Raw genomic sequence first — 23,510 nt, forward strand, 5'->3', positions numbered from 1 at the left:
AGGCAGCAGCTGTGGCTTTGCAGCGTAAAAAAACAAAAACACTGGTTTGCAACATCAGCTTTCAGTGTATATATTTGAGGAAAATGGGGTTGTTCTAGCTTTAAGAGAAAGGGAGAATAGTGTGCCTGCCAATAACCTTATTTATTTATTTTTGGCTTGCTTGCTTGCTTACCTCAGTGTTCTGTGAGGGTGATCTGGCTGCGACATCTGTCACCCCATAGATTGCCAGGCTGGCTAGGTGGGTGTCCCGTTCCTCCCTCACTGCTCCATGTGCATCTCTCTTGAAGCTGTGTGTTCCCAGATAGAAGGAGGGTACCGATCTTTGGTCAAGGGTAGATAACCAAGCAAAAAGCAGTTGATGGACTTAGGAGAGTAGATAAAATTCTGATGGATCTGATTATGGCTCTAAAGCACTCAAATGCTTTTTTTTAAAATGAAGAAAGAACATTACGTTACTTCATAAATGATATGCTGAGTTTGTACAGGCACAAAGATAATTATATGGAAGGTTTGATAGAAGTTATTTTCAGACTTTGCTTTGGAAGGAGAAACTGCATGTCTGAATAGGAAAAAAACCCCCATTTCCTACCGCTTTCTCTTTTTTGACAGGCTAAAGCATTATTTCATTTAATTACAATCTTCGGTAACGAATCGGATTCCCAGGCTTAGTGACAACCAAGAGAAGTTGGCTGCAATATCTTTTGCCAGTACTCCAAAAATGCCCATACTCTTTTGATGTGTCTACTTGCCAAGTGCTTTCTCCCAAGTAGATGTGAGCTATGGAAACGTCATTCTTTTGAACCACCATTCACCATTCTCCTATCTTCGTTCCTGCATCACTTCCAGCCCTTAAAACTTGCAGACAGCAAAAGCAGCTTCTCAACTTCCAAGCCATTCAAATGTACCATAGCTGCTTTGAAGTATCTTTTGGTGGATCACCTAACTGCATATTTACAACAGCATTGCTGGTTCTCATTTTTTTGACCACAGAGAAAACTTATATTGTAATGCAAGTATAGATGGCATTAAAGTTGTGTTCCAATACACAAGAGCTGCTATGTTAGAGAAGATTATTCCTCTCTGATATCCATTTACTTTATTTGTATCGAAATTGTCTAAATGTTCCAGAACAATAAAAATACAAATCAGTAAAATTCTTTCCTGAAACAGTTATCATACACATAAACACCCCTACAATATAGTACCTTGGTATTCAACTGCTTTGAAACTCATCGAATTTGGAATTGAGCTTATAGAACAAGAAGATACTATTTTGGATTTTTAAACTCTTTGGGGGAGGGGCTAAACTGCTTTTTTGTTGAAGGCTGAAAATGTAAATTTGAACAATCTGTACCTGTGATATTTGAAGCTGCATTCTTTTCCTTTCTAATTTTGGTTTGAATCGATCAATGAATGTAATTGGAAGAGCTCTCTGTGCCTGCTTCCCCCTTTCTCTGAGAAAACATAATTTGCAATTCTTCTTTTGGCCACTAGAGTGTGCTATTTAATACGATGGGGGGGAGGGGAGGGGAGAAGGAAACCACACCACATTTTTAGAGAGGTTAGTTCACAGAAGTTAAGTTTGAGAGAACTCAAAAATTACTGGATAATAAATTATACATGATCCCTGTGGAACATAAACAAATAAAAGATAAAATGGAAATTAAAATTAAGGAAGGACACCTTATAAATACATCTTAAGTGACTGTTGTCTATGGAAAGAAAAAAAATACAGAAACAAGTTTTCTTATGATCATTTTCATTTGATTTAAGATTAAAAGCTGAAAATCTAAATATAACTATTTTGAAAGAAACCTCTAGGTGGAGCTTGAGAAAAAGACAGGAACATTTTATTTTACTAGATGTACACCAAGCAAACACTGTATTTCATAGATCAAACTATATTTTGTCAAGGATTATTGATTTTCAAACTGGAAATGTACTATATTTTGATCAAAATTTAACAGAAACAGAAAGAAATGCATGTTCAACAACAGTCTGGAGATTATAAATTAGGAATTGGAGGAAATAGGAGGCATATGTTGGGAAGAGAAAATATGATACATATAGACTATAAGTTATTTTGGGGGCTATATTATAATGAAGGTTGGTTACAGATACATAATAAGACGGCCTCTAATTTTTTTTTATTGATTATGCTGAGTAAATTATTTTTGCTTAAAGAAATGTTGGGTTAATAATAACACAACTGTAAAAAGAAAAGGATGTGCATACATATATTTGATAAAGAGAGCTTAGATGAGAAAATAAATTTTAGTGGAGATTTATGTATTAATGATGGCTATTTATAGTTAAGGTACAGGTATATTTTTTAATTGATAGAGAGTTGAGATTAAACTTCTAAAACGGGTATAATATTAATTTTGATTATGGGTAAATATGTGAATTTAAGGAATGACATTTATGGTGAACTTGTGATTTATGTAAGAATGTAAAGATGGGTGTATAATTGAGATTAGGAACTTTTGTTGTGATTGATGAATAGAATGGAGGAAATATGGGAATTTTTTAAGGACTTTTTATTAGGTAACAATGGACAGAGATGAAATAAAGATAAAAATGGTAATGAAAAACTGGATTTGGAAAAATGAATTGAGAGATGCTGAAATTGAATATTTTGTTTATCTTAAGATTTTGTTTAGGTTTATTTTTAAACTAGAAATTATTTTTAAAACCTTGTTTGATAATGATGAATAAGTATTTTTGAATTACTAATTGGATAATTGGATTGATTGTAGATTGTATATGTTACTAAACTTAAATATTGGCTAAGGTAAAGGTAAAGGTTCCCCCGCACATGCGTGCTAGTCATTTCCGACTCTAGGGGCCGGTGCTCATCTCCGTTTCAAAGCCGAAGAGCCAACGTTTGTCCGAGGACGTCTCCGTGGTCATGTGGCCGGCATGACTAGACGCCAAAGGCGCACGGAACGCTGTTACCTTCCCACCGTAGTGGTCCCTATTTTTCTACTTGCAGTTTTACGTGCTTTCAAACTGCTAGGTGGGCAGAAGCTGGGACGAGTAACAGGCGCTCACTCTGTTACGCGGCACTCGGGATTCGACCCGCCAAACTGCCGACCTTCTGATCGACAAGCTCAGCGTCCTAACCCACTGAGCCACCGCGTCCCTAAATATTGGCTATGCTATGTTTAATTTAGAATAAGATTGTCTAGTTATATATTTGTATCAATACAGTAATGTTCTCTGTCCAAATATCTTGTTGATGTTTAGTTTAGAAAATGTGGGAAATGATAGAGATGGATAAAACTGCACACACTTTATAAAAAGCAAAAATAGATACATTTTTTTCTCCCTCATTCCAGAAGAAACCAGGATCATGCAACTGATTGAGAGGAGATTTAAAATCAAAGGTCTAATTTTTCCCTGCCTCTTTTTAGGGTCTTAATCTGGCTTTGAACTTTTGATATTTTTGTTGCTGTTTGCTAGTTTCATTTAATCAGAATGTTCTTGCAAATAAACAAGAAAGGAATATGCATTTCTTAAACCAAGGGTCCCCAACTCCCAGTCAGTAGACCTGTACCGGTCTGTGGCATGCCAGCAACCGGTCTGCACAAACAAGCAAAGTCCCATCTGCAAGATGCAGGCAGCACACAAAACCACACATCCTCCGGTCCGTGGAAAAACCTCTCACCACGGAATTGGTCCCTGCTGCACAAAAGGTTGGGGGCCTCTCTCTTAAACTATGCATAACAACATCATCATCATCATCATAATAATAATAATAATAATAATAATAATAATAATAATAATAATAATAATAATAATAATAAAGTTGGAAGGGACCTTGGAGGTCATCTAGTCCAACCCCTGCACAGGCAGGAAACCCTATACCATTTCGGACAAATGGCTGTCCAATCTCTTCTTAAAAACATCCAGTGTTGGAGCATTCACAACTTCTGGAGGCAGGTTGTTCCACTGGTTAATTGTTCTGTCAGGAGGTTTCTCCTTAGTTCTAGGTTGCTTCTCTCCTTGATTAGTTTCCATCCGTTGCTTCTTCTCCTGCCTTTGGGCGCTTTGGAGAATAGCTTGACTCCCTCTTCTTTGTGGCAGCCCCTGGGATATTGGAACACTGCTATCATGTCACCCCTTGTCCTTCTCATTAAACTAGACATACCCAATTCCAGCAGCTGTTCCTTATGTTTTAGCCTCCAATCCCCTAATCATCTTTGCTGCTCTTCTCTGTATTCTTTCTAGAGTCTCAACGTCTTTTTTACTTCGTGGTGACCAAAACTGGATGCGGTATTCCAAGTGTGGCCTTACCAAGGCATTGTAAAGTGGTATTAGTACTTCACCTGATCTTGATTCTATCCCTCTGTTAATGCAGCCTAGCACTGTGTTGGCTTTTTTGGCAGCTGCAGCACACAGCTGGCTCATATTTAAGTGATTGTCCACTAGGACTCTGAGATCCCTCTCACAGTTACTACTTGTGAGCAAGGTACCCCCTATACTATACCTGTGCTTTTGGTTTTTCTTGCCTAAATGTAGAACCTTACTTTTTCACCATTGAATTTCATTTTGTTAGATAGCGCCCAGTGTTCAAATCTGTCCAGTTCCTCCTGTATCTTAAGCCTGTCTTCTGGAGTGTTGGCTATTCCTGCCAGCTTGGTGTCGTCTGCAAATTTGATGAGTTCCCCATCTATCCCCTCGTCCAAATCATTGATGAAGATGTGGAAGAGCACTGGGCCCAGAACAGAGCCCTGGGGCAACCCACTACACACTTCCTTCCGTGTAGATGCGGTTCCATTGAGGACCACACGCTGAATAGGGCCTGTCAGCCAGCTACGAATCCATCTGGTGGTGATGCTGTCTAACCCACATTTTTCTATCTTATCGAGTAGTAGGTTGTGATCTACTTTATCAAATGCCTTACTGAAGGCCAAGTAAATTATATCCACAGCATTCCTCTGATCCACTAGTTTTGTCACTTGGTCAAAGAATTATTATTAATCCTTGGATAATCAAGGACATCTTCACATCATTACAATTTCTACTCCCTGATTTTTCAAAATCAGTTTAAAGTTAACTAATGGTCTTCACTGCCACCAACTTCAAAGTCTAGCATGAGCCACTCAGGTCTTCCATCCTGCAGGAGGGCACAAAGAACAGTGCATAGTTGGTGGCCCCGAATCCATATTTTTAGTTCTGGGTGCTTGCCCAGGGCTTTGCCCACCCCAGCCGAACAGTCATTGCTGTGATCAGGTGCAAAACGTCCGAGGCACCAGCTGTCGATTAGTTTAAGAACATTTGCTCTACAGCTGCTGAATTTCTGCAAAAGGGGTGGGTGGGACTATGGCTTAATCAAAGAAGAGAGAGGAAAGCCATTTCCCTAGTAACAGGCAATAGCTCACTTGTTTATGGAAACTGCAAAAGGACATAGCTTTCCATGGTTTCCATGTGCACAGTCAAAAGAAAGGTTTAATATGGATAAAAAGACTATCTGAATTGAAAAGCAAAAAAATTGAAACTGAATTATGTACAAATGTTGAATTTGCAATCACAAAAATGTATAAACATTTGATAAAATTTGAAACAGAAGAACAGATTAAAGACTATATGACAAAATGGGCTATTAACTTTGGATACAGTTGAGATGGACACTTGGGAGAGACTGTGGATAATTTATTACATTGCATAATTTAAGAGATATTTTTTATAAAAAGTATTGTTGGTATATGACACCAAATAAATTTTAAAAAAATATGAAGGCATTTCAAATCAGTGCTGGAAATGTAAAAAGTATGGGGGAACATTTTATCATGGCGAACTTGTGAAAAAGCTAAGAAATTTTGCACACAAATTCATACCTGGTACAAAGAATTTAAAGACTAACGCTGCAAAGAAACTAGAATTCCGTTCATTGGTACTTGAGGACAGTGAGTGAGAAAAGATTCATGACAGACTGATTTTGTATATGGTACAAAATCTTTCTTTTTCATTTCTTGTACTTTTTTTCTTTCTGTTCCTGTTTCCTTTTTTCCTTTTGATTAGCCTTTTATTCTGTGTAAAAAATTGATATAAACAAATAATCAAATCAATCAGCCCACCTGCACATTTGGTAGGTTGCAAGTGGGAAAATTTGTTGTGTCGTTTAAGATACACTTGAAGTTAGAAATAAATCAGCTCAGCTGTTGAACACAAACAATTGTGTGCGTTTTATATGGAATGCAGAATGGTTCCCATTTGGAAATTCTCTTAGTTCACAGACTATGCTAAGTAGTCGCAGATTAACTTTACCAGACACACAAAGTTTTGTTCTAAATAAATCAAAGCCACAAGGGTAACATCTTTAACATTAATTTTATTAGCAGCTTGCCATGTACCTTTAAGTTACAAAGCCTATTTCCTCACCAGAAGCTAATTTGAAGATCTCTTCCACAATTCTGCCTTTGTCTACCAGCTCTCATCATCAGAAAGATCAGTGGCTTCTCTAGGGACAGATCTAAGGCACAGGTCAAAAAACCACAATGATAAAAACTACTATTTTAACCAAGATTCCCCAAATATATCCAGTTCCTCTTAAATATCATTAAAGCAGCATTTTCCTTATAAGCTCTGGGTCACTTTGCCATAATACTGAGTTACTAGTTAGGTCCAGATGGGAGGCACAGTCCAGTAGTATGGCTTTAAAGTCTGTGACATATGAAAAGAATTAGTTCATTTCTTTCAAATGCACATTTATTTCTCTACTTACGGTAGGGAATGTGAGCAGACTGTAAACATTTTTTTTCCTTGCCTGGAAAAAAAAATATTTGAAGCACCTCAACTTCAAGGTGGGAATTGGAGACTGCTACAGTAGTTGATAAATATCTCACATTTTTCATATTTTAAAGTGCTAATTTTACATTATTTACCTAAAACTATTTTTTTAATAGAACAAACCCATGTTTATAGTGTGGCAAATCCAAGGGTCTCCAATAATGTTACAGCTCCTCACCATACAAATAATCTGTGTAACAGCCTTGCAAGAATCCACTGAAAATGTTTGTGAATAATGATCTTCTGTAAGGGTCCAGAATTTACTCCAGATGCAAAAATAAAAATGCAACGTAAAATATTACGACCGCATAATTTTAGAGCGATGTGCACTGATACTGCAAATGGCAATTTTCCTTAAATATATCAGGCATTTATTTCCATTCGATTAATATCGAAGAACAGAATCTTTGGGAAAGGGGGGGGGGGTATTGACCTTTATTCCTGAGGTTTTATGAAAAGAAAAATCTGCTTCTAACTAGACACTTCCAACCATAACAGGTGTGATTAGTCTCTCTTGGATAAAGGAAGACCTGCCAACTAATAACAGAAGCAAGACACAATATTAATTCCCTCCTTAAAAATAACGTATCAGAACTCTCTTCCCAAACCCAGCTTAAAGACATAACTTCCATCATTCTCAGCCAGGAAAGACCCTGGTCATACTGGTGAGAGATGAAGGAAACTGGACACCAGTACCTATCAGGGCAGCTGACAGGGGGTCCCTGAAGTACACGTAGCAAATACTGACAGGTCGCAGAAGGAAGACAGAATCCCTTAATGGCGCAATTGGAACTTCATAGGAGAGGAGAAGCAGCAACTGGGAACAAAATAACGTAGGAAAGCTTAAGGATCAAAAACGTTTGTTGCCCACATTCCTCCCTAAACAGCTCTTAAAAAAACAAAGCGCTGCATGTGTTTAATTAGTACTGGCTGCTATGCCCTTAATTTGCTGCATTTAATTTGTTGTTATATTACCAACTCAGGGAAAATACTGTCAGTACGGCTGCCCAGTCAACTCAGCACATTTTGTTACAGTTTATAAGCTTTTTTTTTTTTTTTTAAAAAAATTATTCTGGTGCAAGGGAATACTTTTGGAATAAAAGAAACATGTCGACACCATAAAAGAACAGAAATCTAGGGAGCTTTGGCCAAAATAACCCTTCTGGGTTTCCTCCCAGTTATAAATTAGCTGCTCTTTCCCAGAGTGCTCTCTAACACCTTACTCTCACAGCAAAGAAACCCTGACTGAAGCAAATGCATTGTCTTCTATTTAAGGCAGCTGCCAGTGAAATCTGTATTAAAAGACTGGAGACTCTCCAGTCACAATCATATGCCTAGCGAAATAATAAAAATCAGTTCACTCATACTTGCTAGAAGGAGGAAAGTGGGCCGCACTCAAAACCTGACAGCGACGTGACTTTTTTTTCTTCTTCTTCTTCTTCTTCCCCAGACAGAGAAAATCTGTTGTGCAGATAAAATCCTTAACCCCGGCACCTCTCTCTCTCTCCCTCCGCTTCCCCATTGCATGGTTACAAAGCGTTAATAGTTACAGCGCAAACGTGGAGGGACAGTCTCCTGTCACAACCAGCAAAGCAAAGCGGGGCCTTTCATGAGTCACGTTTCCAAAGGGGTCAGCTCTTGCCAGTCTGTTTCATTTTCACACTTGTCCCGTCTTTTGAAAAACGACTTGATCAGCCTCTGCGCTTCTTCTTTCACTGCAAACAGGGAAAGTGGCACCTGAGATAGTGACGTTCTCAATCACAATTTACTTATCACTCCTCTCATACGCAGGTACGTTAATTGCCAAATACAAATTGTGCCTACTGGCTCAAAGGGTGTCTGCAAAATACGATCAATAGGAGAAGAATATCTGGTAGGGCATGGAATGTGGTGAGAAAATGGCTGAGGTAACATTACGCTTGAGCTAATGGTGATCAAGAAGTACAGAAAACAATCTTCAGTTACTGAAAGTAACCGGTCTGTTCGTTTCTATTGGCTGTATTTTCTCGAGCCGCCTCGCACTCTTTTTGGTAGGCTGCGATTGTCTCTGAGTGTTTGCTGTCCGAAGGGGATGGCTATCCGTTCTATCAGTCATAGCCATTGCTCTTGTCATTCCACATGTTCTCATACCGAAGGATCTTGATGGTTGCTCATGTTTCACGACACCACTTATGAACAGGTGAAGGGTACCCCCATGGGGTCCCTGATCTACGGAGTCATTGCTGAGGTGGTCCTGCAACAATTGGAGACCTGGGTGATGTCCACATATCGCCCCAAAGTCTGGGTGAGATATGTGGACGACACGTTTGTGGTCGTCAAGAAGCAGGACAAAGATAGGTTTATAGGTGAGCTTAATTCCGTCGACCCTGGTATTCGCTTTACGGCGGAGGAAGAAGCCAACGGAGCTCTGGCCTTCCAGGATGTGCTGATTAGCTGTCAATCAGATGGCTGCCTCTGCACATCCGTCTACCGCAAACCCACCCATATGGACAAGGGCAATCATCCCATGACTCACAAAGTTAGCTCTATTAGAACCCTTTTCAAGCGAGTGGATACGCACTGCAGCACGCACAAAGTGAAAAAGGAGGAAAGGTGCCATCTTTACCGCATCTGCAGAAGCAATGGATATCCACTAAATTTCATCAGGCAATATAGCAAACCATGTGAACCTGTCCGTAACCAGCAGAAAAACATCTTGATGGGACGGATAACACTGCTTTACATTCATAGTGTATCCGAAGCCACAGCGCACATACTGGCCCCCTATAAAGTCAGTGTTGCCCACAAACCTGATCAGACCTTGCATAGTCGTGTCGTGCGCCCAAAAGATCCGCTCCCCAATGAAGAGAAGTTCTCAGTCGTATATAAGATGGCATGTGAGAACTGCCACTATAATTATATTGGGGAGACTGCAAAACGGCTGAGAACTAGGCTACATGAACAAAGACAGGAACAACATTCACAGGTGTGGGCACACATGGCCACATACAATCACACCTTCGATCGCCCTTGACAACACCAAGGGTGGACGATTGTTCAAAGAAGCCTGGTATTCCGACCACCTCTCAATCAACTGTCATGTAGACCTCCCCCCTGCATACCAAGCCCTTAGGAATGGCACGGACAACGTGAACGCAGACAATGCGAACACTTACAGGGCACACCGCCAAACCAGGATCAGGATTGCATAGCTACACAACGACCCCACACCACAGAACGTGAGAAAGAGGAAGAGCAACCATCAAGATGCTTCGGTATGAGAACACATTCAATGACAAGAGCAATGGCTGTGACGGATAGAACGGATAGCGATCCCCTTCGGACAGCAAACACTCAGAGACAACCGCAGCCTACCAAATCCAAGCTTAACTATCCCCACATACCCAAAGAGCTGAAAATTAGAGTCAACAATTTTGCAAAATAAGAAGGACAAAGCACAAGACATTCCTTCACCCCATCCCTTATTTGGCTGCTCTCACCTGTTTTGCGGAAACTGCTTTTGTCTGCAGCCAACAAATGAGAGAGGTGTCGGGCAAATCCCTTGAACAAATCCTGCCAGGCAGAGATAAGAGAGCAGAATAAGCAGAGTGGAATGTGATTCCCTTGTTAACATCTAACTGTTCTGTTTCTATGCCAGACAAAGTAATTGATGCCTAGCTGGGCAGCCTCATAATCAGGTGCTCTGTTTAATCATACAATAGGGAACATGCTATCTGTGATTTAAATGCAAGGTGCATGTGCAAACGATTAGACATTGCAAGGCAGTCAAGGCTGTGAAACTCAAATCAAATCCAGGTTCTTCTAGATCAGGGATGGGCAATTCATTTTCCAAAGGGACCATAGGAGAAAGTGGGACTGCAGTGAAGAGTCAAACTGGTGTAACCTGATTTGATGTCTTCAAACTCCATCACCTCAACTCCTCCGATTGCTCCATTTAAGGAGCAGGAGCAAAACAGTACTGTCTCTCCTCGGCCACCCCTTCTCCCACTGCGGCTGCCAGCTGACTGAAGGAACGCAGGGAGACTGCACAGAGTGGACCTGACCTGGCTTTGTCTCCTGCCCCCTGCGGCAGGCTTATTTACATTTGCTTTCTAAGTTCCAACTGACCTCACATGGGCTGGACAGGGACAGCCAAAGGCCGAATGTGGCCCAGGGGCCATAAAATGCCCAGGCCTGGGTTAGATGCTTATATTATAATTACCAATATAAGGGTATAATAGTATTAGATCCACGGATCTACAAGGGATTTGGATTTTTAATTTTGAGAATCTGTTTTATACAATGACTCCCCTTAATGAAGAAGTTGCTTCCTGCTAACCACTCAAAACTTTCACAGTTTTTTCTACTACTTAATTTATCTTTGCCTTTTTCCCCCCTGAAGAGTTAGGTAGGCATATCTACAAAGCACCGGGTTAAGTCACCCGCCATTTTTAATTTTCTAGGAATTATACCAGACCCCAGAAGCATTCTTGGAAATAAAACAGATGCTTGATGTTTGTACTTTGCTTTGTTCCATGCTAGATTGAGTCTAAGGCAGATATCACTGAATATATCAGCATTTTGCACATTTTAAATGAATAAGCAAGCAATAAATAAGTTGTTCCCTATCCAATAGATTGTGCTGAAGTAATCTGGGCCAACTCCAACTGGGCATTACTGCAGCTCTTTATCCTTGTGGTAGAATGGCAAGTTTAGAATTCAACATTTTTGCCCTGGTAAGAAAGCAAAGCAGCTCTAGTGAAGTTACCATTCTCAATAAATGCACAGTCACCCCGAAATAGGATCAGAAGAATAGCTGGACTGAATGTAACAGAGGCTCATGCAGACAGCAATGTCTTGAAGAGGAATCACTGCCAACTTACACGTATGTTCCTCAATGAATGAAAACTACAACCGAGAAGGCGCTTCCAGACGGTGGGCTTCTAAGTGATGATGTGCAAAACATCCCTCTCCTGAACTGCTCTGGCCTCGAAGTGGCCACTTCAGCCCTGGGATGGGAGAGCTCTGACTCGCAACAAGCCACTCAACAGGGTTCCAATTTGTTAAACGGCTGGTGAAGTATTTGGAGAAGCCCATTTTGAGGTCAGATCAGTTCTGGATCAGGTAAAATGTTTTGTTCTAGGGTGGAACATTTTGCGATGTCACAGTTTGCACATCCCTACCTACGGTACTACTACTTACCTGCCCCAAAACACTGCTGCTATTTTACATTATTCTCCCTGAATGGGTTTTGTTAGAAGTTGATGGAAGAGATGGGGAAAGATAGAAAAATTACAAGTGGAGGATAGTGTTGTCTGCTCATAAATAAGGCAAGTTAAATACATGCAATTGTTGTTTGAAAGTACTGTGCTTATTTCACTGGAATACAGTGGCAGGAAAAAAATTAGCTCTGTCCAGCAATGTCCCATCCCCATCCCACAAAGGACCGATACTACTGTGGAAATTTTTATTTCCCATGCATTTCCTTAGATATTATCTGCAACAGCATTTAATTTCGTATCTAACTTTTGTGTCACCATAGAGGCTATAACTGATAGGGAAACATAAATCAAACACAGGAGGGGGGAAATAAATAGTTCATAACCCACCTTAGATGCAAATCTCCCACTTTTGTAGAAAGGAGTCAAATATTTTACAACAATATCTGCTGTTTCCTTAAGCGACAATGTTTTTGAAGGTGGCTGGATGACTCTTGCGGTCCCTTCTTTGTCAACCTGTGATAAATTTGGATCAAAAGTGACTTTCTTTTTTGCCAGCCCAACAGCTTTCCCCTCTGACTGTGACAAAATGGTGGACTTGTTCATCATCCGTAGCCTCTTTTCAGCAGGGCTCTCCAGGTCCTGGAAAGGCAGAAATAGAAATCCTTTAAAGCAACTTTACATGGCTAAACCTAAGCAGCCTTCCTGAAATACAAGAAACACCTATTTTTTGTCTATATGATTTACAATTTAAACCCTTGACACTGCATGCGTCAGAGATGATAATGTGATCTGATTTCTTAATTCAAGAAGCAGAAAGGGGAAAAAAAACCACCTTATTCCTTTTTTTGGGTGTCTTTATTAAAGATTCAAAGGAAAAAATATGGAAAATAGCAAGAACTAATTCAGTATTTAAAATAAAGACGGGGTGGGGGGGAACATAAGAAAAAGTCAAAACCAAAAGTGCAAAAAAAAAATTAAGGTTATAGAAAATGTTAAGTAATGCCATAACCACAGAGTAAGAGGTTAATTTTCATTTGTATTTATCACTGTTGTAAAAGAAAATTGGACGTGACTTCTTCTCCAACAACTGTATTCCAGCGTAGAACAAGGTGTCTCTCCGTAACAACTCGCAACTCTAGAACCTAATATAGTATCTTTTTGTGTGCTGGCATATATGGATGTGCAAAAGTCACAGAGGACAAAGAGGGGGGATGATTTCATGGATTCACAAACTCGGCAGGGAGATAGCTGTGATGAACTCACATTCTGCCCCTTACCTCCTTGAAAGCTAAGAAATCATTGCTCTTATACTGTAAGTTCAAAATGGAACTGCAAGAGAATTTCAACTGACACACATATCCCAATACAGACTATTAATCGCAGTTACCGCAGCATTACTTTCTCCAATCTTTCTCAAGCAATGTAGCTCACTCCCAATGAGGCTAATCTTAAATGAACCTGAAACATGTTAATCACGTGGAAAGGGTTTCCTTATCACTTAAAAAAACAACACTCTAAGGCAGGGATAGGCAACCTTGGCTCTTTTATGACTTGTGGACTTCAACTCCCAGAATTCCTCAGCCAGCCATGCTGAGGGAAACCGGAGAGGTTTCCAAGCTGAGCCATGCTGGCTCAGGAATTCTGGGAGTTGAAGTCCACGAGTCATAAAAGAGCCAAGGTTGGCAACCCCTGCTCTAAGGAATGTCAGAACACTTTCATTTTAACAGTATTTCAACTTAGTTTTAATTATTTAAGTTAATTGGGTAATTAACTAATTATGACAAGATTTGCTTGGCTTAATTGTTCAGCCCAAACCAAATGGCAGATCTAAAAAACCCAGTAACACTGACGGATACAACAAGAAGCAATATGAAATTCATTGCCTGGAAGCAGGTTCACAAAATCAGTTTCTTATATTTTTACTTATATTTTTAAAAGATCCCTTTATATTTTTGAAATATCTAATGTTTCCACTTACTGATATAAGAATGTTCATTATATAGTGAATGAGGAAGGTCCCTATCAAAAAGTGTGACAGCTTTTTTAGTTCTAGTTTCTTTTGGAAATAACTCAGTCATATTTTGTTGAATAAGTTTTATACATAAAAGGTACAGTGGAAACCTTTCCGAGATAGTGAACGCTTCTGGAGATAAAAAATTGGCAGACCCAAAAGCACTGTAACAGAATATTCCTTTGTTATTTACATTTCTCAATCAAGATGCATCAGCACCTCAAAGATATACGCGCGTCAAGGGAAATTATCATTTTTTTTCTGAAGCCTAGTTCTATCCTCATTAATAGACTGAAGCAAAGGATCAAACAGATATCCAGGAACACAAATTAACAAGCACATGTTCAGTGCTAATCTCTTCCTCTACTCTGTTTGATCTTTTGCTTTAACTTGGGCCAAACAAAAGCAGCAAGACTAATAAAGGCTTGTTTGTCTACATATCTTCTAATTACGTGACCTAAAAAGGACAGTCTTTGTTTGAGAAAAATAAATGAACACTAATTACACTTTAAAAAAGGAACAGTCAAAAATAACCAAAAGTATGTCAGTTCCCAAGTATGATGTTAACACAGATTTGTGCATCACTAAAATGCAATGCAATAAAACCAATATACCGTTAGCATTAAACTCTAGAGCAGGGGTGTCAAACTCGCGACGTTATGTGATGTCGCGCGACATAGCGGAGCTTTTTCCCCATTCAAGGCAACGGGGTGGGCGCGGTTTTCTCGTGACTCGTCCAGCCTGCGGGCCGGCAGTTTGACACCCCTGATCTAGAGGCAACCCACTCAAGATCATGTTTGTGTTGATGGCTATTTTTATTACTTTTCTGGCTGCTGCGTGTTTTATTTTTATTTTTTGTATATGTATATACAGTCTCTCTCTCTCTTTCCCCACCCATTCATGTACTTCAGATGCATGGCTAATTAAATTAATTTATTAAGCCAGCCAGGCTTAATTAATGTTACTGCCATTTGGTAGTTAGCACTGGAGACAAATTCTATAAAGAAAAAACTGACCTCTCTTTTCTCATTGTATTTCAAGAGTCAAGTGTTCCTATATCGGATGAAGCATCATGTATTTATCAATTTATTAAATTGCCACCTGAATCTTAGTTGGCCTCACTGCAAATGTCATTTGGGAATTAGTTCAGGCAAACAGAAATCATCTCACTTGCTACTTCCTATTCCTTCACGCCTATATTCCTGTCATCAAATCTCAGGGCCATCCCTTCGTATACCTCTCTTTGCAGCTATCTCTCTCTCTTTCTTCCACCCCTGCCTCTCTCTCTCTCTCTCTCTCTGTTTGTGTGTGTGTGTGCGTGTGTGTTTGTGTGTTTCTGTATGGATGGACAAACAGACAAGATAATTTGAATAAAATATAGCTCACCTCAGCTGATCCTGGTCTTTTTCCATTAAAATTTTCACAATCATTGGTCATATCTTCTTCAACCACAGATTCAGCCCTTCAAGAAAAAAAGGATAACAAATACGTCTTCTAAGAATAACCTCATTGTGGAGACAAAAGAAATGCCTGAAATTAGCCTACACTCAGACCTCCAATATCTACACACTGAGCTGTCCTTCTGTTCAATTTCAGGCTAAGGTTTAGCTTTTTTACCCTCAATTGTACCCATACAATCTGTGACAACTCTCAGGATAAGCAACAAGCTTAAATTCAATTGCTTGAATTTAGCAACTTTGGCTGGAGAAACTATAGTTGAATCATTGCTTGCATTAAACTGCCCACTGTCCATCCTAACTTCAGAAAGGTAATAACTGAGAGGCAAAGAAAAACATATCTCACTTTGGTTTTTCAAGACTTGATCCCGAGCACGAGGACTCTCTCCCTAATGTTTGACTGCTCAAAGACAGATTTTCTATATTTTTGGATTCCTGCTCTTTTTTGGGGGACGAACTCGTTAGTTCTTCTTTAAAGACAGTCGCCATTTCCTTAGGTTCAGCTTTCTCTTCACACGCTCTTCGGGAGGGAAACTGAGGCAGTTCATTGATACAGTTGATTTTCTCTTCTGCCAAATCAATTTCTGAAGCCTTGGCTTTACATCCTGCTTTGGGGATGGAGAAGAATTTGGAGATGTTCTGAGATTCTTTCCTAGCCGCTTCTGCCAACAGCAACTGCTTCTTAGTAGGTTTTCTCTTTTCAAGACTAACCGCCAAGGAGGTGACAGCCTCAGCAGTATCACGCTCTCCCTTTTGTTCAGGGGATTCACCACCGTTTTTGCATATTTTGTTGCTTGCTTCCTCCTTATCCTCAGGAAAGTCACCCATATCCAAAGGCTTGGGACCACAGCCACCGTCCTCCTTCCGGTCTGAACCAATTTCCTCTTTTACAACATTAACCTCATCTCCTTCCTTGGCCGACAGAACCTCTGAAGCAGACTGGAACATGCAAGACACCCTTCGAAATCCAATCCCCGTTCTCTTGGGTTTGAACTTGGGGAAAGAGATGAAAAAACAGTTACATTTCTAAAACATTTCAATTGGCCTATGAATATTTGAAATCAAAAGCACAACCATTTGAGCTATTTATTTATTTATTTACTTACTTACAATTCATGCAGAGCTTCTAATATATTGCCTTCACTAGAAAACCTTTTTAAAAATTCAGGGAAATATTCAGAGAGGAATCTGCCTTGAAAATAGCCCAGGTTGAACTGTGGAGCCCGGTCAAATATCAGGACCAGAGGAAATGTTTTATATTTTCTATTAGGCCATAAAATGTTTTAGAAAATTTGCCAAATTTCAATTTCAGGGGAATCATGGGTTTTGGATTCACTCTGTAAGTTATCCCATTTAGGATATTTTGGTTCAAGAATGGTTGCCACATGATGCACAATTTTAGCCAGTTAAAGTTACACACAGACAAACAGGAGAATTTTAATAGTAGTATACTGGACAACATGTGACTCCCTTTGTGTCATCCTTGCAGAGTTATTTCCTTATTAGATTTCTCAATGCCTTTAACAACAGAACTAATGTACTTCCTTCACTGGAAAAGTTGGGATACAGTCAGAGAAACGTATCTGCCTTGAAATAGCCCATGCTGAAGTGTTGAGCACAGTCAAACATCAGCCCAGGAAATGTGTTATGACATTTTGTATTATGTCATACACTGCTTGATGTTAATTTTTATATCATAAAATGCTGTGTAAAATTTGCCAAGTTTCAGTTCTATGGGAATCATGGATCCTAGACTTTGGATGCATTCTAAAAGTTAGCCCATTTGAGCTGCCTTGTTTCAAGATGTTTTGCCCTATGGGTGCACCATTTCACCCAGTTCAAGGTTACAGGAAAGAGAATTGTAGTAGTATATGGATAGATATTTTTTCCTACGTGACAAATATAACAAGAGATCTCTGAAAGCTCAAGGAAATTATGCATCAGACAAAATCTGTTGCAAAAGCACCTACCCAATAATGAATTATAAACAAAAGGTTCACAGCACTTACAGTATTCACTTTGGATGCTTGACAGAATACATCATCATGTGTAGCAGTTGGTTCACCTTTCATCTTGGGGTTGTCACTGATTCCCAAGTCTGGTATAGCATACAATTCCCCATTTTTGGAAGCTTTGTTAATTTCTGTGACCTTTATTGAAAAAAGGGACAGAGTAAAGAGGATTCAGTCTCTTGTACTGTACCGTGTTTGCTTCAAAATACTAGTTCTCATTTAGTATAAATAGTAACCAGCATCAGAATTTCCACTGCTAACTGACGCAGTCATAAAGTGCAAAGTCATATCACTGCACTGCTATGTGACAGTATGTTTGGCACTTCTGGTTGCCATTATTAAGCAAATCACTCTGGGTGTGAAGCAAGGACCTCACGTGGTCAACTACATGTGACTTCCTGCTGGCTTCCCCATTGACTTTCTTGTAGGAAGTCAGGAAAGAAGGTTGAAAATGGTGATCCTGTTATTGTGGGATACTGCAACGGACCTAAGTATAAGGATCAGTCATAACTATCACTCGTTCAGCACTGTCATAGGTTCAAATGGTTGCTGAATGAGTGGATGTTAAGCAAGGACTATCTGTAGTAGCAACAAGCAGGAAATCCATGTAAGGAAATATTGAGGAATTAGGCTTTTCTTATTCAAATCAATTAATGTAGCATTATCATCATTCCTGATCAGGTTCTTAATAACCTAACCTGGATTAACAGGGTATTATTTCAGCTATTCTTCCCTTGTCTGAACTCTCATTCAAATGTCTTGAGCACAGATAGCAAGGACTTTTTTTTCCTATTTTGTCAAAAAATAAAGTTCTTACTTTACTATGATTCATTCAAAGGAGATGCACCCCACTTTTAAATGCAGAGCCTATCCAAGGCTTAAATATAGGAACGTGAGAAATTAACAAAGGAAAGGGTAAAATCTTAAAAACAATAGCGATCAGTGAATTACGGGATAAAGTTCACGTTGTGCTTAAAACTCCAGTGTAGTGCCAAACAATCAATGCAAGAAAGGGCAATCCACAATTGGGACTGGGCCTCTAGCATCACCTTCTGAGAGTGAGGCAATTTCAAGGAGAAGGCAGCAGATCTTTAGGCAGGCACCTGTCTTTCAAGCCACTTATTTATACTAATCTGCAATGAAGTGAGACTCTGGAAATTACGGAGGAATGCTAGAAACTGAATCTACAACTGTTAGTAATTTTTGGACAACAGTGTTCCTTTTCTACATCTGAAAGGAAGCTTTTGCCACTGAAACTGGCACTTATTTACACATCAGGTTCTTATACAGCCACCCACAGGGAAAGCTGTGCAAGTCTCCATTTTAGAGTTAGAAAATGGCTTCCAAAGCACGCAAAAGGGACTACGCCTTCAGCTGCTGAAGGGATGCATTTTTTCTAGATATCCCAAGCCACTTACCTACTTTCATTCAACTAGAAGGCCCTGTCAACCTTTTCAGAAGAAGCAGGGTTTCCCCCCCCCCTTTATTCCTTTGTGAAGTTTTATTCTGTTGCTGCAACCACACAGTTTTTTAAAGAATGGTTGTTCAGAAATGAACGAGGGACAGCTGTACTGCTGACACAGACGCTGCAGATTTTAATTTGAAAGCATACATTCTTGAGAAGATATTCAACTGTGATCCAATGGTTGATCTAAAAACTGCTACAAATATGATTGTTACTGAATCTGCATTCTGTTGAAGTTAAAGATCTACACGGTGTTATTGGAATGATAACAGCATTTTCCAGTAAGTCAGCAATAAATACACAACCTTTTTCCTTTATGACCATAGGTTTCAAGAAATCCAGCTATCAGAGAGAACTCTGGCCCACAGTGTTAATCTCCACAACTGTTTATTATTACCTTCTTTAGAACTGATGCTTTGTATAGGTTTGCCATCTTATTGGTCCGGAAAGCTTCATATTCCATCTCTACAGCACATGTTAGAAGACCTGAACTAAAACAGACCCATAGTTTGAGCAGCGGTGGCTGAAGGCATTTCTCCAAATGCAAAGGACATGCTCCGTGTTTTCTTATAAGAGGTGTCACTGCACAATCCACACTGACAGTTGGCAGTTCCAAATTATTACCTGAGTGCAAAAATACTGATGGCAATTGACTATTCTTCCCCAAATAAGGAGACAAGAAACAATAACAATAAAAGTTATACTTTTCCTTCAAATATTTCTAGTTTATTGAGCAAGTACCTCTAACCCATTTCTTTTTGCAGTATGCTGTATTTTCATGCTACATTGCTACCCTCTGGTGGGGACAGAGGGAATTGCACTATTTAGATCACAGAAGAAAATATGCATATATATGTGGGTCACTCAAGATAATCACAGTCATGTAAGTTTACCCAGTAATACAAGAAGGACCTCATAACTGCCTACTTTGGTTCCAATAATGGGGTTTGCTGGAGAACCAAAACAGTCACCCCTAACAATGTGCATATTTAGAGCTTTACCTTGAAGCATGATGACATTTGACTTAAGCAAATTTTGCATGGTTCAAAATATGGCAGTAGTATGCAAGTTTAATCATTTTTAGACTGTCTTTCAGCAAGATAAAACAAATCCCAGGGCAATTTTAGAACAAAAATAGCAATAGTAATAGAACAAAAAAAAAACCCCACACACATCTGAAATCCCCACAGAAGTTATTTGTTTCCTTAGCTCTTTTAAAGGCTAATAGGAAATCTGGAAAACATTTTGCCAATAGATCATATTTAAACATATCAGTTAGATTCAATTCCATCTAATTCAATATCGGTGCAGAACCTATACAAGTGAGTAGTAGTTCCTTCCCTATCCAAAAATTTCACCTGGACGTGTCCCTTGCAAGGGCCAGGAAGGAAAGGTTCGATGTAACTACACGGAACAGCCGGAAACTTTATACATAGCAGCTCTTCTATGGAATAGAGAGCTCTTATATTTGGTCTGCTTCTGTGCCCTTAACTTAGTCTGAGTGGAGCAGGGAGGAAAAAGGATCCAAAGAGGGCTCTGGGACTCTTCCACCAAATTGGATTAGATCTACCTATCTGTGACTGACGCTGCTTGCCGGTTGGTGACCAATGCTTCTTCCAGCATCCAAAGGCAGTGTTCTCGAGCCTAAAATAAAAAGTCGACATATGGAAGTGTGTTCCAGTTGTGGTGGGAAAAGGTATCATTCTTGCCAAATGTGTAACTTAATGTATGTGCAGCGGGATGCTATCTGTCCTGCTACCCCAATAATTGTTCCAGGAGTTTGGGTTACAGCCAAACCCTACTTTTTTGCTTATTAAGCTTTTTCTTTAAAAAGATTAACCCAGGCCTAAAACGAAGTAAGAAAAAGCCCAATACAATAACCGTTTGGTGTACTCAACGAAATCAGGGTACTTATGACAAATTGCAATATCATTACTAACTGATTTTTTAAAACATGTTTTAGGGCATAAATAAAAAGGTTTCATAGAGTTGGGATGATAAGGACTGGAGAAGTCTATATCATAGTCTAAACAGCTAAGAAGTTTTTTTAAAAAAAATCAGAAAAAGAAATACAAATTTATTAGCGGGACTCTGAAAATACATTTAAAGCACACCCTGGACATTTTTTTTCTGGTGGTTGCAGAATGGTTTCTAGACCATTCATAAAGTTGAAATAAAGCACAGGTACTAATAAAAAAAATAATCATGAAGACATTTCAAAGCTATAAATCAATACCTGTGTGTGAAATGTTACATCATATTGGAGACAAGTAGTTCAGAATGAACTGAACTTCACTACGTGAAAGCTGGGGCTAAGAGCTGCTATGGTTCTTTAGGTCTGGATGTGGAAGAAGCAATGAAAGAAAGAAAGGGACCTGAACCCTCATCACAACGTGAATATTCAGGTGAACAGCGCGCAGATTTTTTTTTAAAGCTGAATGAAGAGATTTGTTCCACTAGTAGTAAACAAAGTAATCCAAAATAACTTTTAGAAATCTTTCTACATTATTAAGATCTAATATCAAAATGTCTCTCTCTTGCTTTCAAAATTACATGTATGAGCGCATCTGGTGGCACAGCAGTTAGAATGTGGTATTATTGCAGGCTGACTCTGCTCACTGTCAGGAGTTCGATCCTGACCGGCTCAAGGTTGACTCAGCCTTCCAGGTTGGTAAAATAAGGACCCAGACTCTTGGGGGCACAATATGATAACTCTGTAAACTGCTCACAGAGTGCTGTAAAGAGTGAAGGGGTGGCTCCACCTAAATTTTGATTGATCTTGACTTTACCCAGGAAACATATCTGTCTATATTTTTCTTCAGTTAGTCTTCAATTTGAATATCACAACTTAGATCAGTTGACAACAAATAATAAGTAGACTGTACTAAAATTGTTGTGATTCAGGGTCAGCCTGTGGGTTCGGCAGTTGGGTCGGACGACTCAGAGGAGGAGGGGGGTGTTGAAGACCTTGCTGAGGGGGTTGAAGATCTTGCTGATGATAGCCCTCAGGCAGGCCCCTCCCACTTGGTCACCATGGAGACCCAGCTGTGTGAGCCTGACAGTGTGGATGAAGATGACCCACAGCTGGCCCTGTTCAAAGACGCCCGACGCAGGAGGCAGTCAAGTAGGAGTAAACAGAAGAAGGCAATGGGGCTTCTCGGAAGGAGGGAGAGAGAAGCCATGCCCTGAACTCTTTATAAAGGAATTGTGTGGGGAGGGCTGGTTTGCTGAAAGCAACCGCTCAGATAGTGTTTCAAAGCTCCTGTATCTTGGTTCGTGTCTTGTTTGTTTTTGTAATAAATTTGGCAGACGTTATTCCAGCCTCTTGCCGTTTGTAAAGGGGTTGCCTTTTCTGCAAGGCCGGTAGCAGGCTGGTACAGAACAAAAATAACCTGTGTGGGGAAAAAATTCCACTTACCTTTACCGTAATTCTAGCAATTTTCCTACTGGCTGCATCCTTCAAGGGACAATCACTATCTATCAAAAGGAGTAAATATAGAAGCTAAGTTAACAATTTCTAATATGTTGCCAAACTTTTTACAGATGGGAACTATAACTGTATCAGATTGCAGAACAGAACTCTTTCTGTATACCTGTGTGTTTTGTTACTTCACCAATCTATAACTAGATTTTTTTTAAACTTCCTCTCCCAGCATATGCTATCCTTACACTGGAAGAATTCATGTGACTCTCTAAGGCAGGGGTGTCAAACTCAATTTCATTGAGGGCCACAACAGCATTGCGGTTGCCCTCAAGGGGCCGGGTGGGTATGGCCAGGGTAGGCGTGGCCTACTGGGTGGGCGTGGCTAGAGTGTGTATGGCCTACTGGGTGGGCGTGGCCAGCTCTACATCGTTCGCATCAAGGGTGCCTATGGGGGCCTGGGCAGGAGTGGGACAAATCTGAGGGTCTCTGGCAGAAGGAGGGTCTCTGGGCCAGGGCCAAGGCAGTGGGGGCCGTTCCCTCACTGTTTCCAGGGTGGCTTCGCGGGCCACATGAAGCCACTTTGCGGGCCGGATCCGGCCCCCGGGCCTTGTGTTTGACATGTCTGCTCTAAGGCGCTGGGTGTTCCTGGCTTATATCCTGTTGGCTGATGCATGTGATGAAGATCCATCTTATTAGCGATCTGGAAATCTGCCAGTTATTTCATCTTTTGGGGTAGATCATAATGCAAGCGTATCATTTTGCTGATATTTACCTACTATTTATTATGCTTTGTTTTGCTTACATGTTTTTAGTTATATCTGAAATTTTCAATCGCATAAAAGCCATTCTGAGGCCAATTAAAGGAGAGGCAGCTTTTATTTTTTCTCTCTCCATGTCATTAAGTGCCATCTAAGTCACAGAATTGATTATGCTGTCTTGTATGTCATCTTACTCATAATGAGATAGCTCTGAAACTCATTTACATAATGCCCAAGTGCCACCTATATTTATCACAGATTTCCAGAATGGTATTTGGCACCGAGAAAGCAGCAAAGTTCTAGTGAAAGTCTGATTTAGCTATTTTTGCCACAGTTGGGTTTAAATCCAAATGCTTTAGCAAGAAGCTCTTCACAGGTGATTATACT

At 39.9% G+C, this 23,510-nt stretch overlaps 2 protein-coding genes across 5 annotated transcripts in view; one reads left to right on the forward strand and one right to left on the reverse strand.

The window, feature by feature from the left end:
• Positions 1-1,018, forward strand: part of MYO15B (myosin XVB) — a gene marked incomplete at its 5' end in the record, with an annotated part of 103,420 nt that extends 102,402 nt beyond the window's left edge. Inside the window, one exon of the mRNA XM_081319007.1 lies at positions 610-1,018. Coding sequence (XP_081175133.1) covers positions 610-669 — 60 coding nt within the window. The 3' untranslated portion in view covers positions 670-1,018. The remainder of the gene's footprint in view (positions 1-609) is intronic.
• Positions 1,019-6,326: 5,308 nt separating this feature from the next.
• The window catches only part of RECQL5 (RecQ like helicase 5), an 86,199-nt gene continuing 69,015 nt past the window's right edge, over positions 6,327-23,510 (reverse strand). For 2 of the 4 annotated variants that reach the window (XM_081320683.1, XM_081320682.1), the window contains 9 exons: positions 22,360-22,418; positions 20,512-20,585; positions 19,339-19,432; positions 17,474-17,614; positions 15,811-16,457; positions 15,394-15,469; positions 12,384-12,635; positions 10,275-10,347; positions 6,343-8,510 (listed from right to left, as the gene is read on the reverse strand). In XM_081320683.1, the coding sequence (XP_081176809.1) occupies positions 8,410-8,510; positions 10,275-10,347; positions 12,384-12,635; positions 15,394-15,469; positions 15,811-16,457; positions 17,474-17,614; positions 19,339-19,432; positions 20,512-20,585; positions 22,360-22,418 (1,517 nt within the window). In that variant the 3' untranslated portion in view covers positions 6,343-8,409. Of the gene's footprint in view, positions 8,511-10,274; positions 10,348-12,383; positions 12,636-15,393; positions 15,470-15,810; positions 16,458-17,473; positions 17,615-19,338; positions 19,433-20,511; positions 20,586-22,359; positions 22,419-23,510 lie in introns of those variants that run through there. The other 2 variants (XM_081320684.1, XR_014025524.1) reach the window with 2 other exon arrangements.

The sequence above is a fragment of the Vipera berus genome (assembly GCF_964194415.1).
Source record: "Vipera berus genome assembly, chromosome: 2".
Classification (NCBI taxonomy): domain Eukaryota; kingdom Metazoa; phylum Chordata; class Lepidosauria; order Squamata; family Viperidae; genus Vipera; species Vipera berus.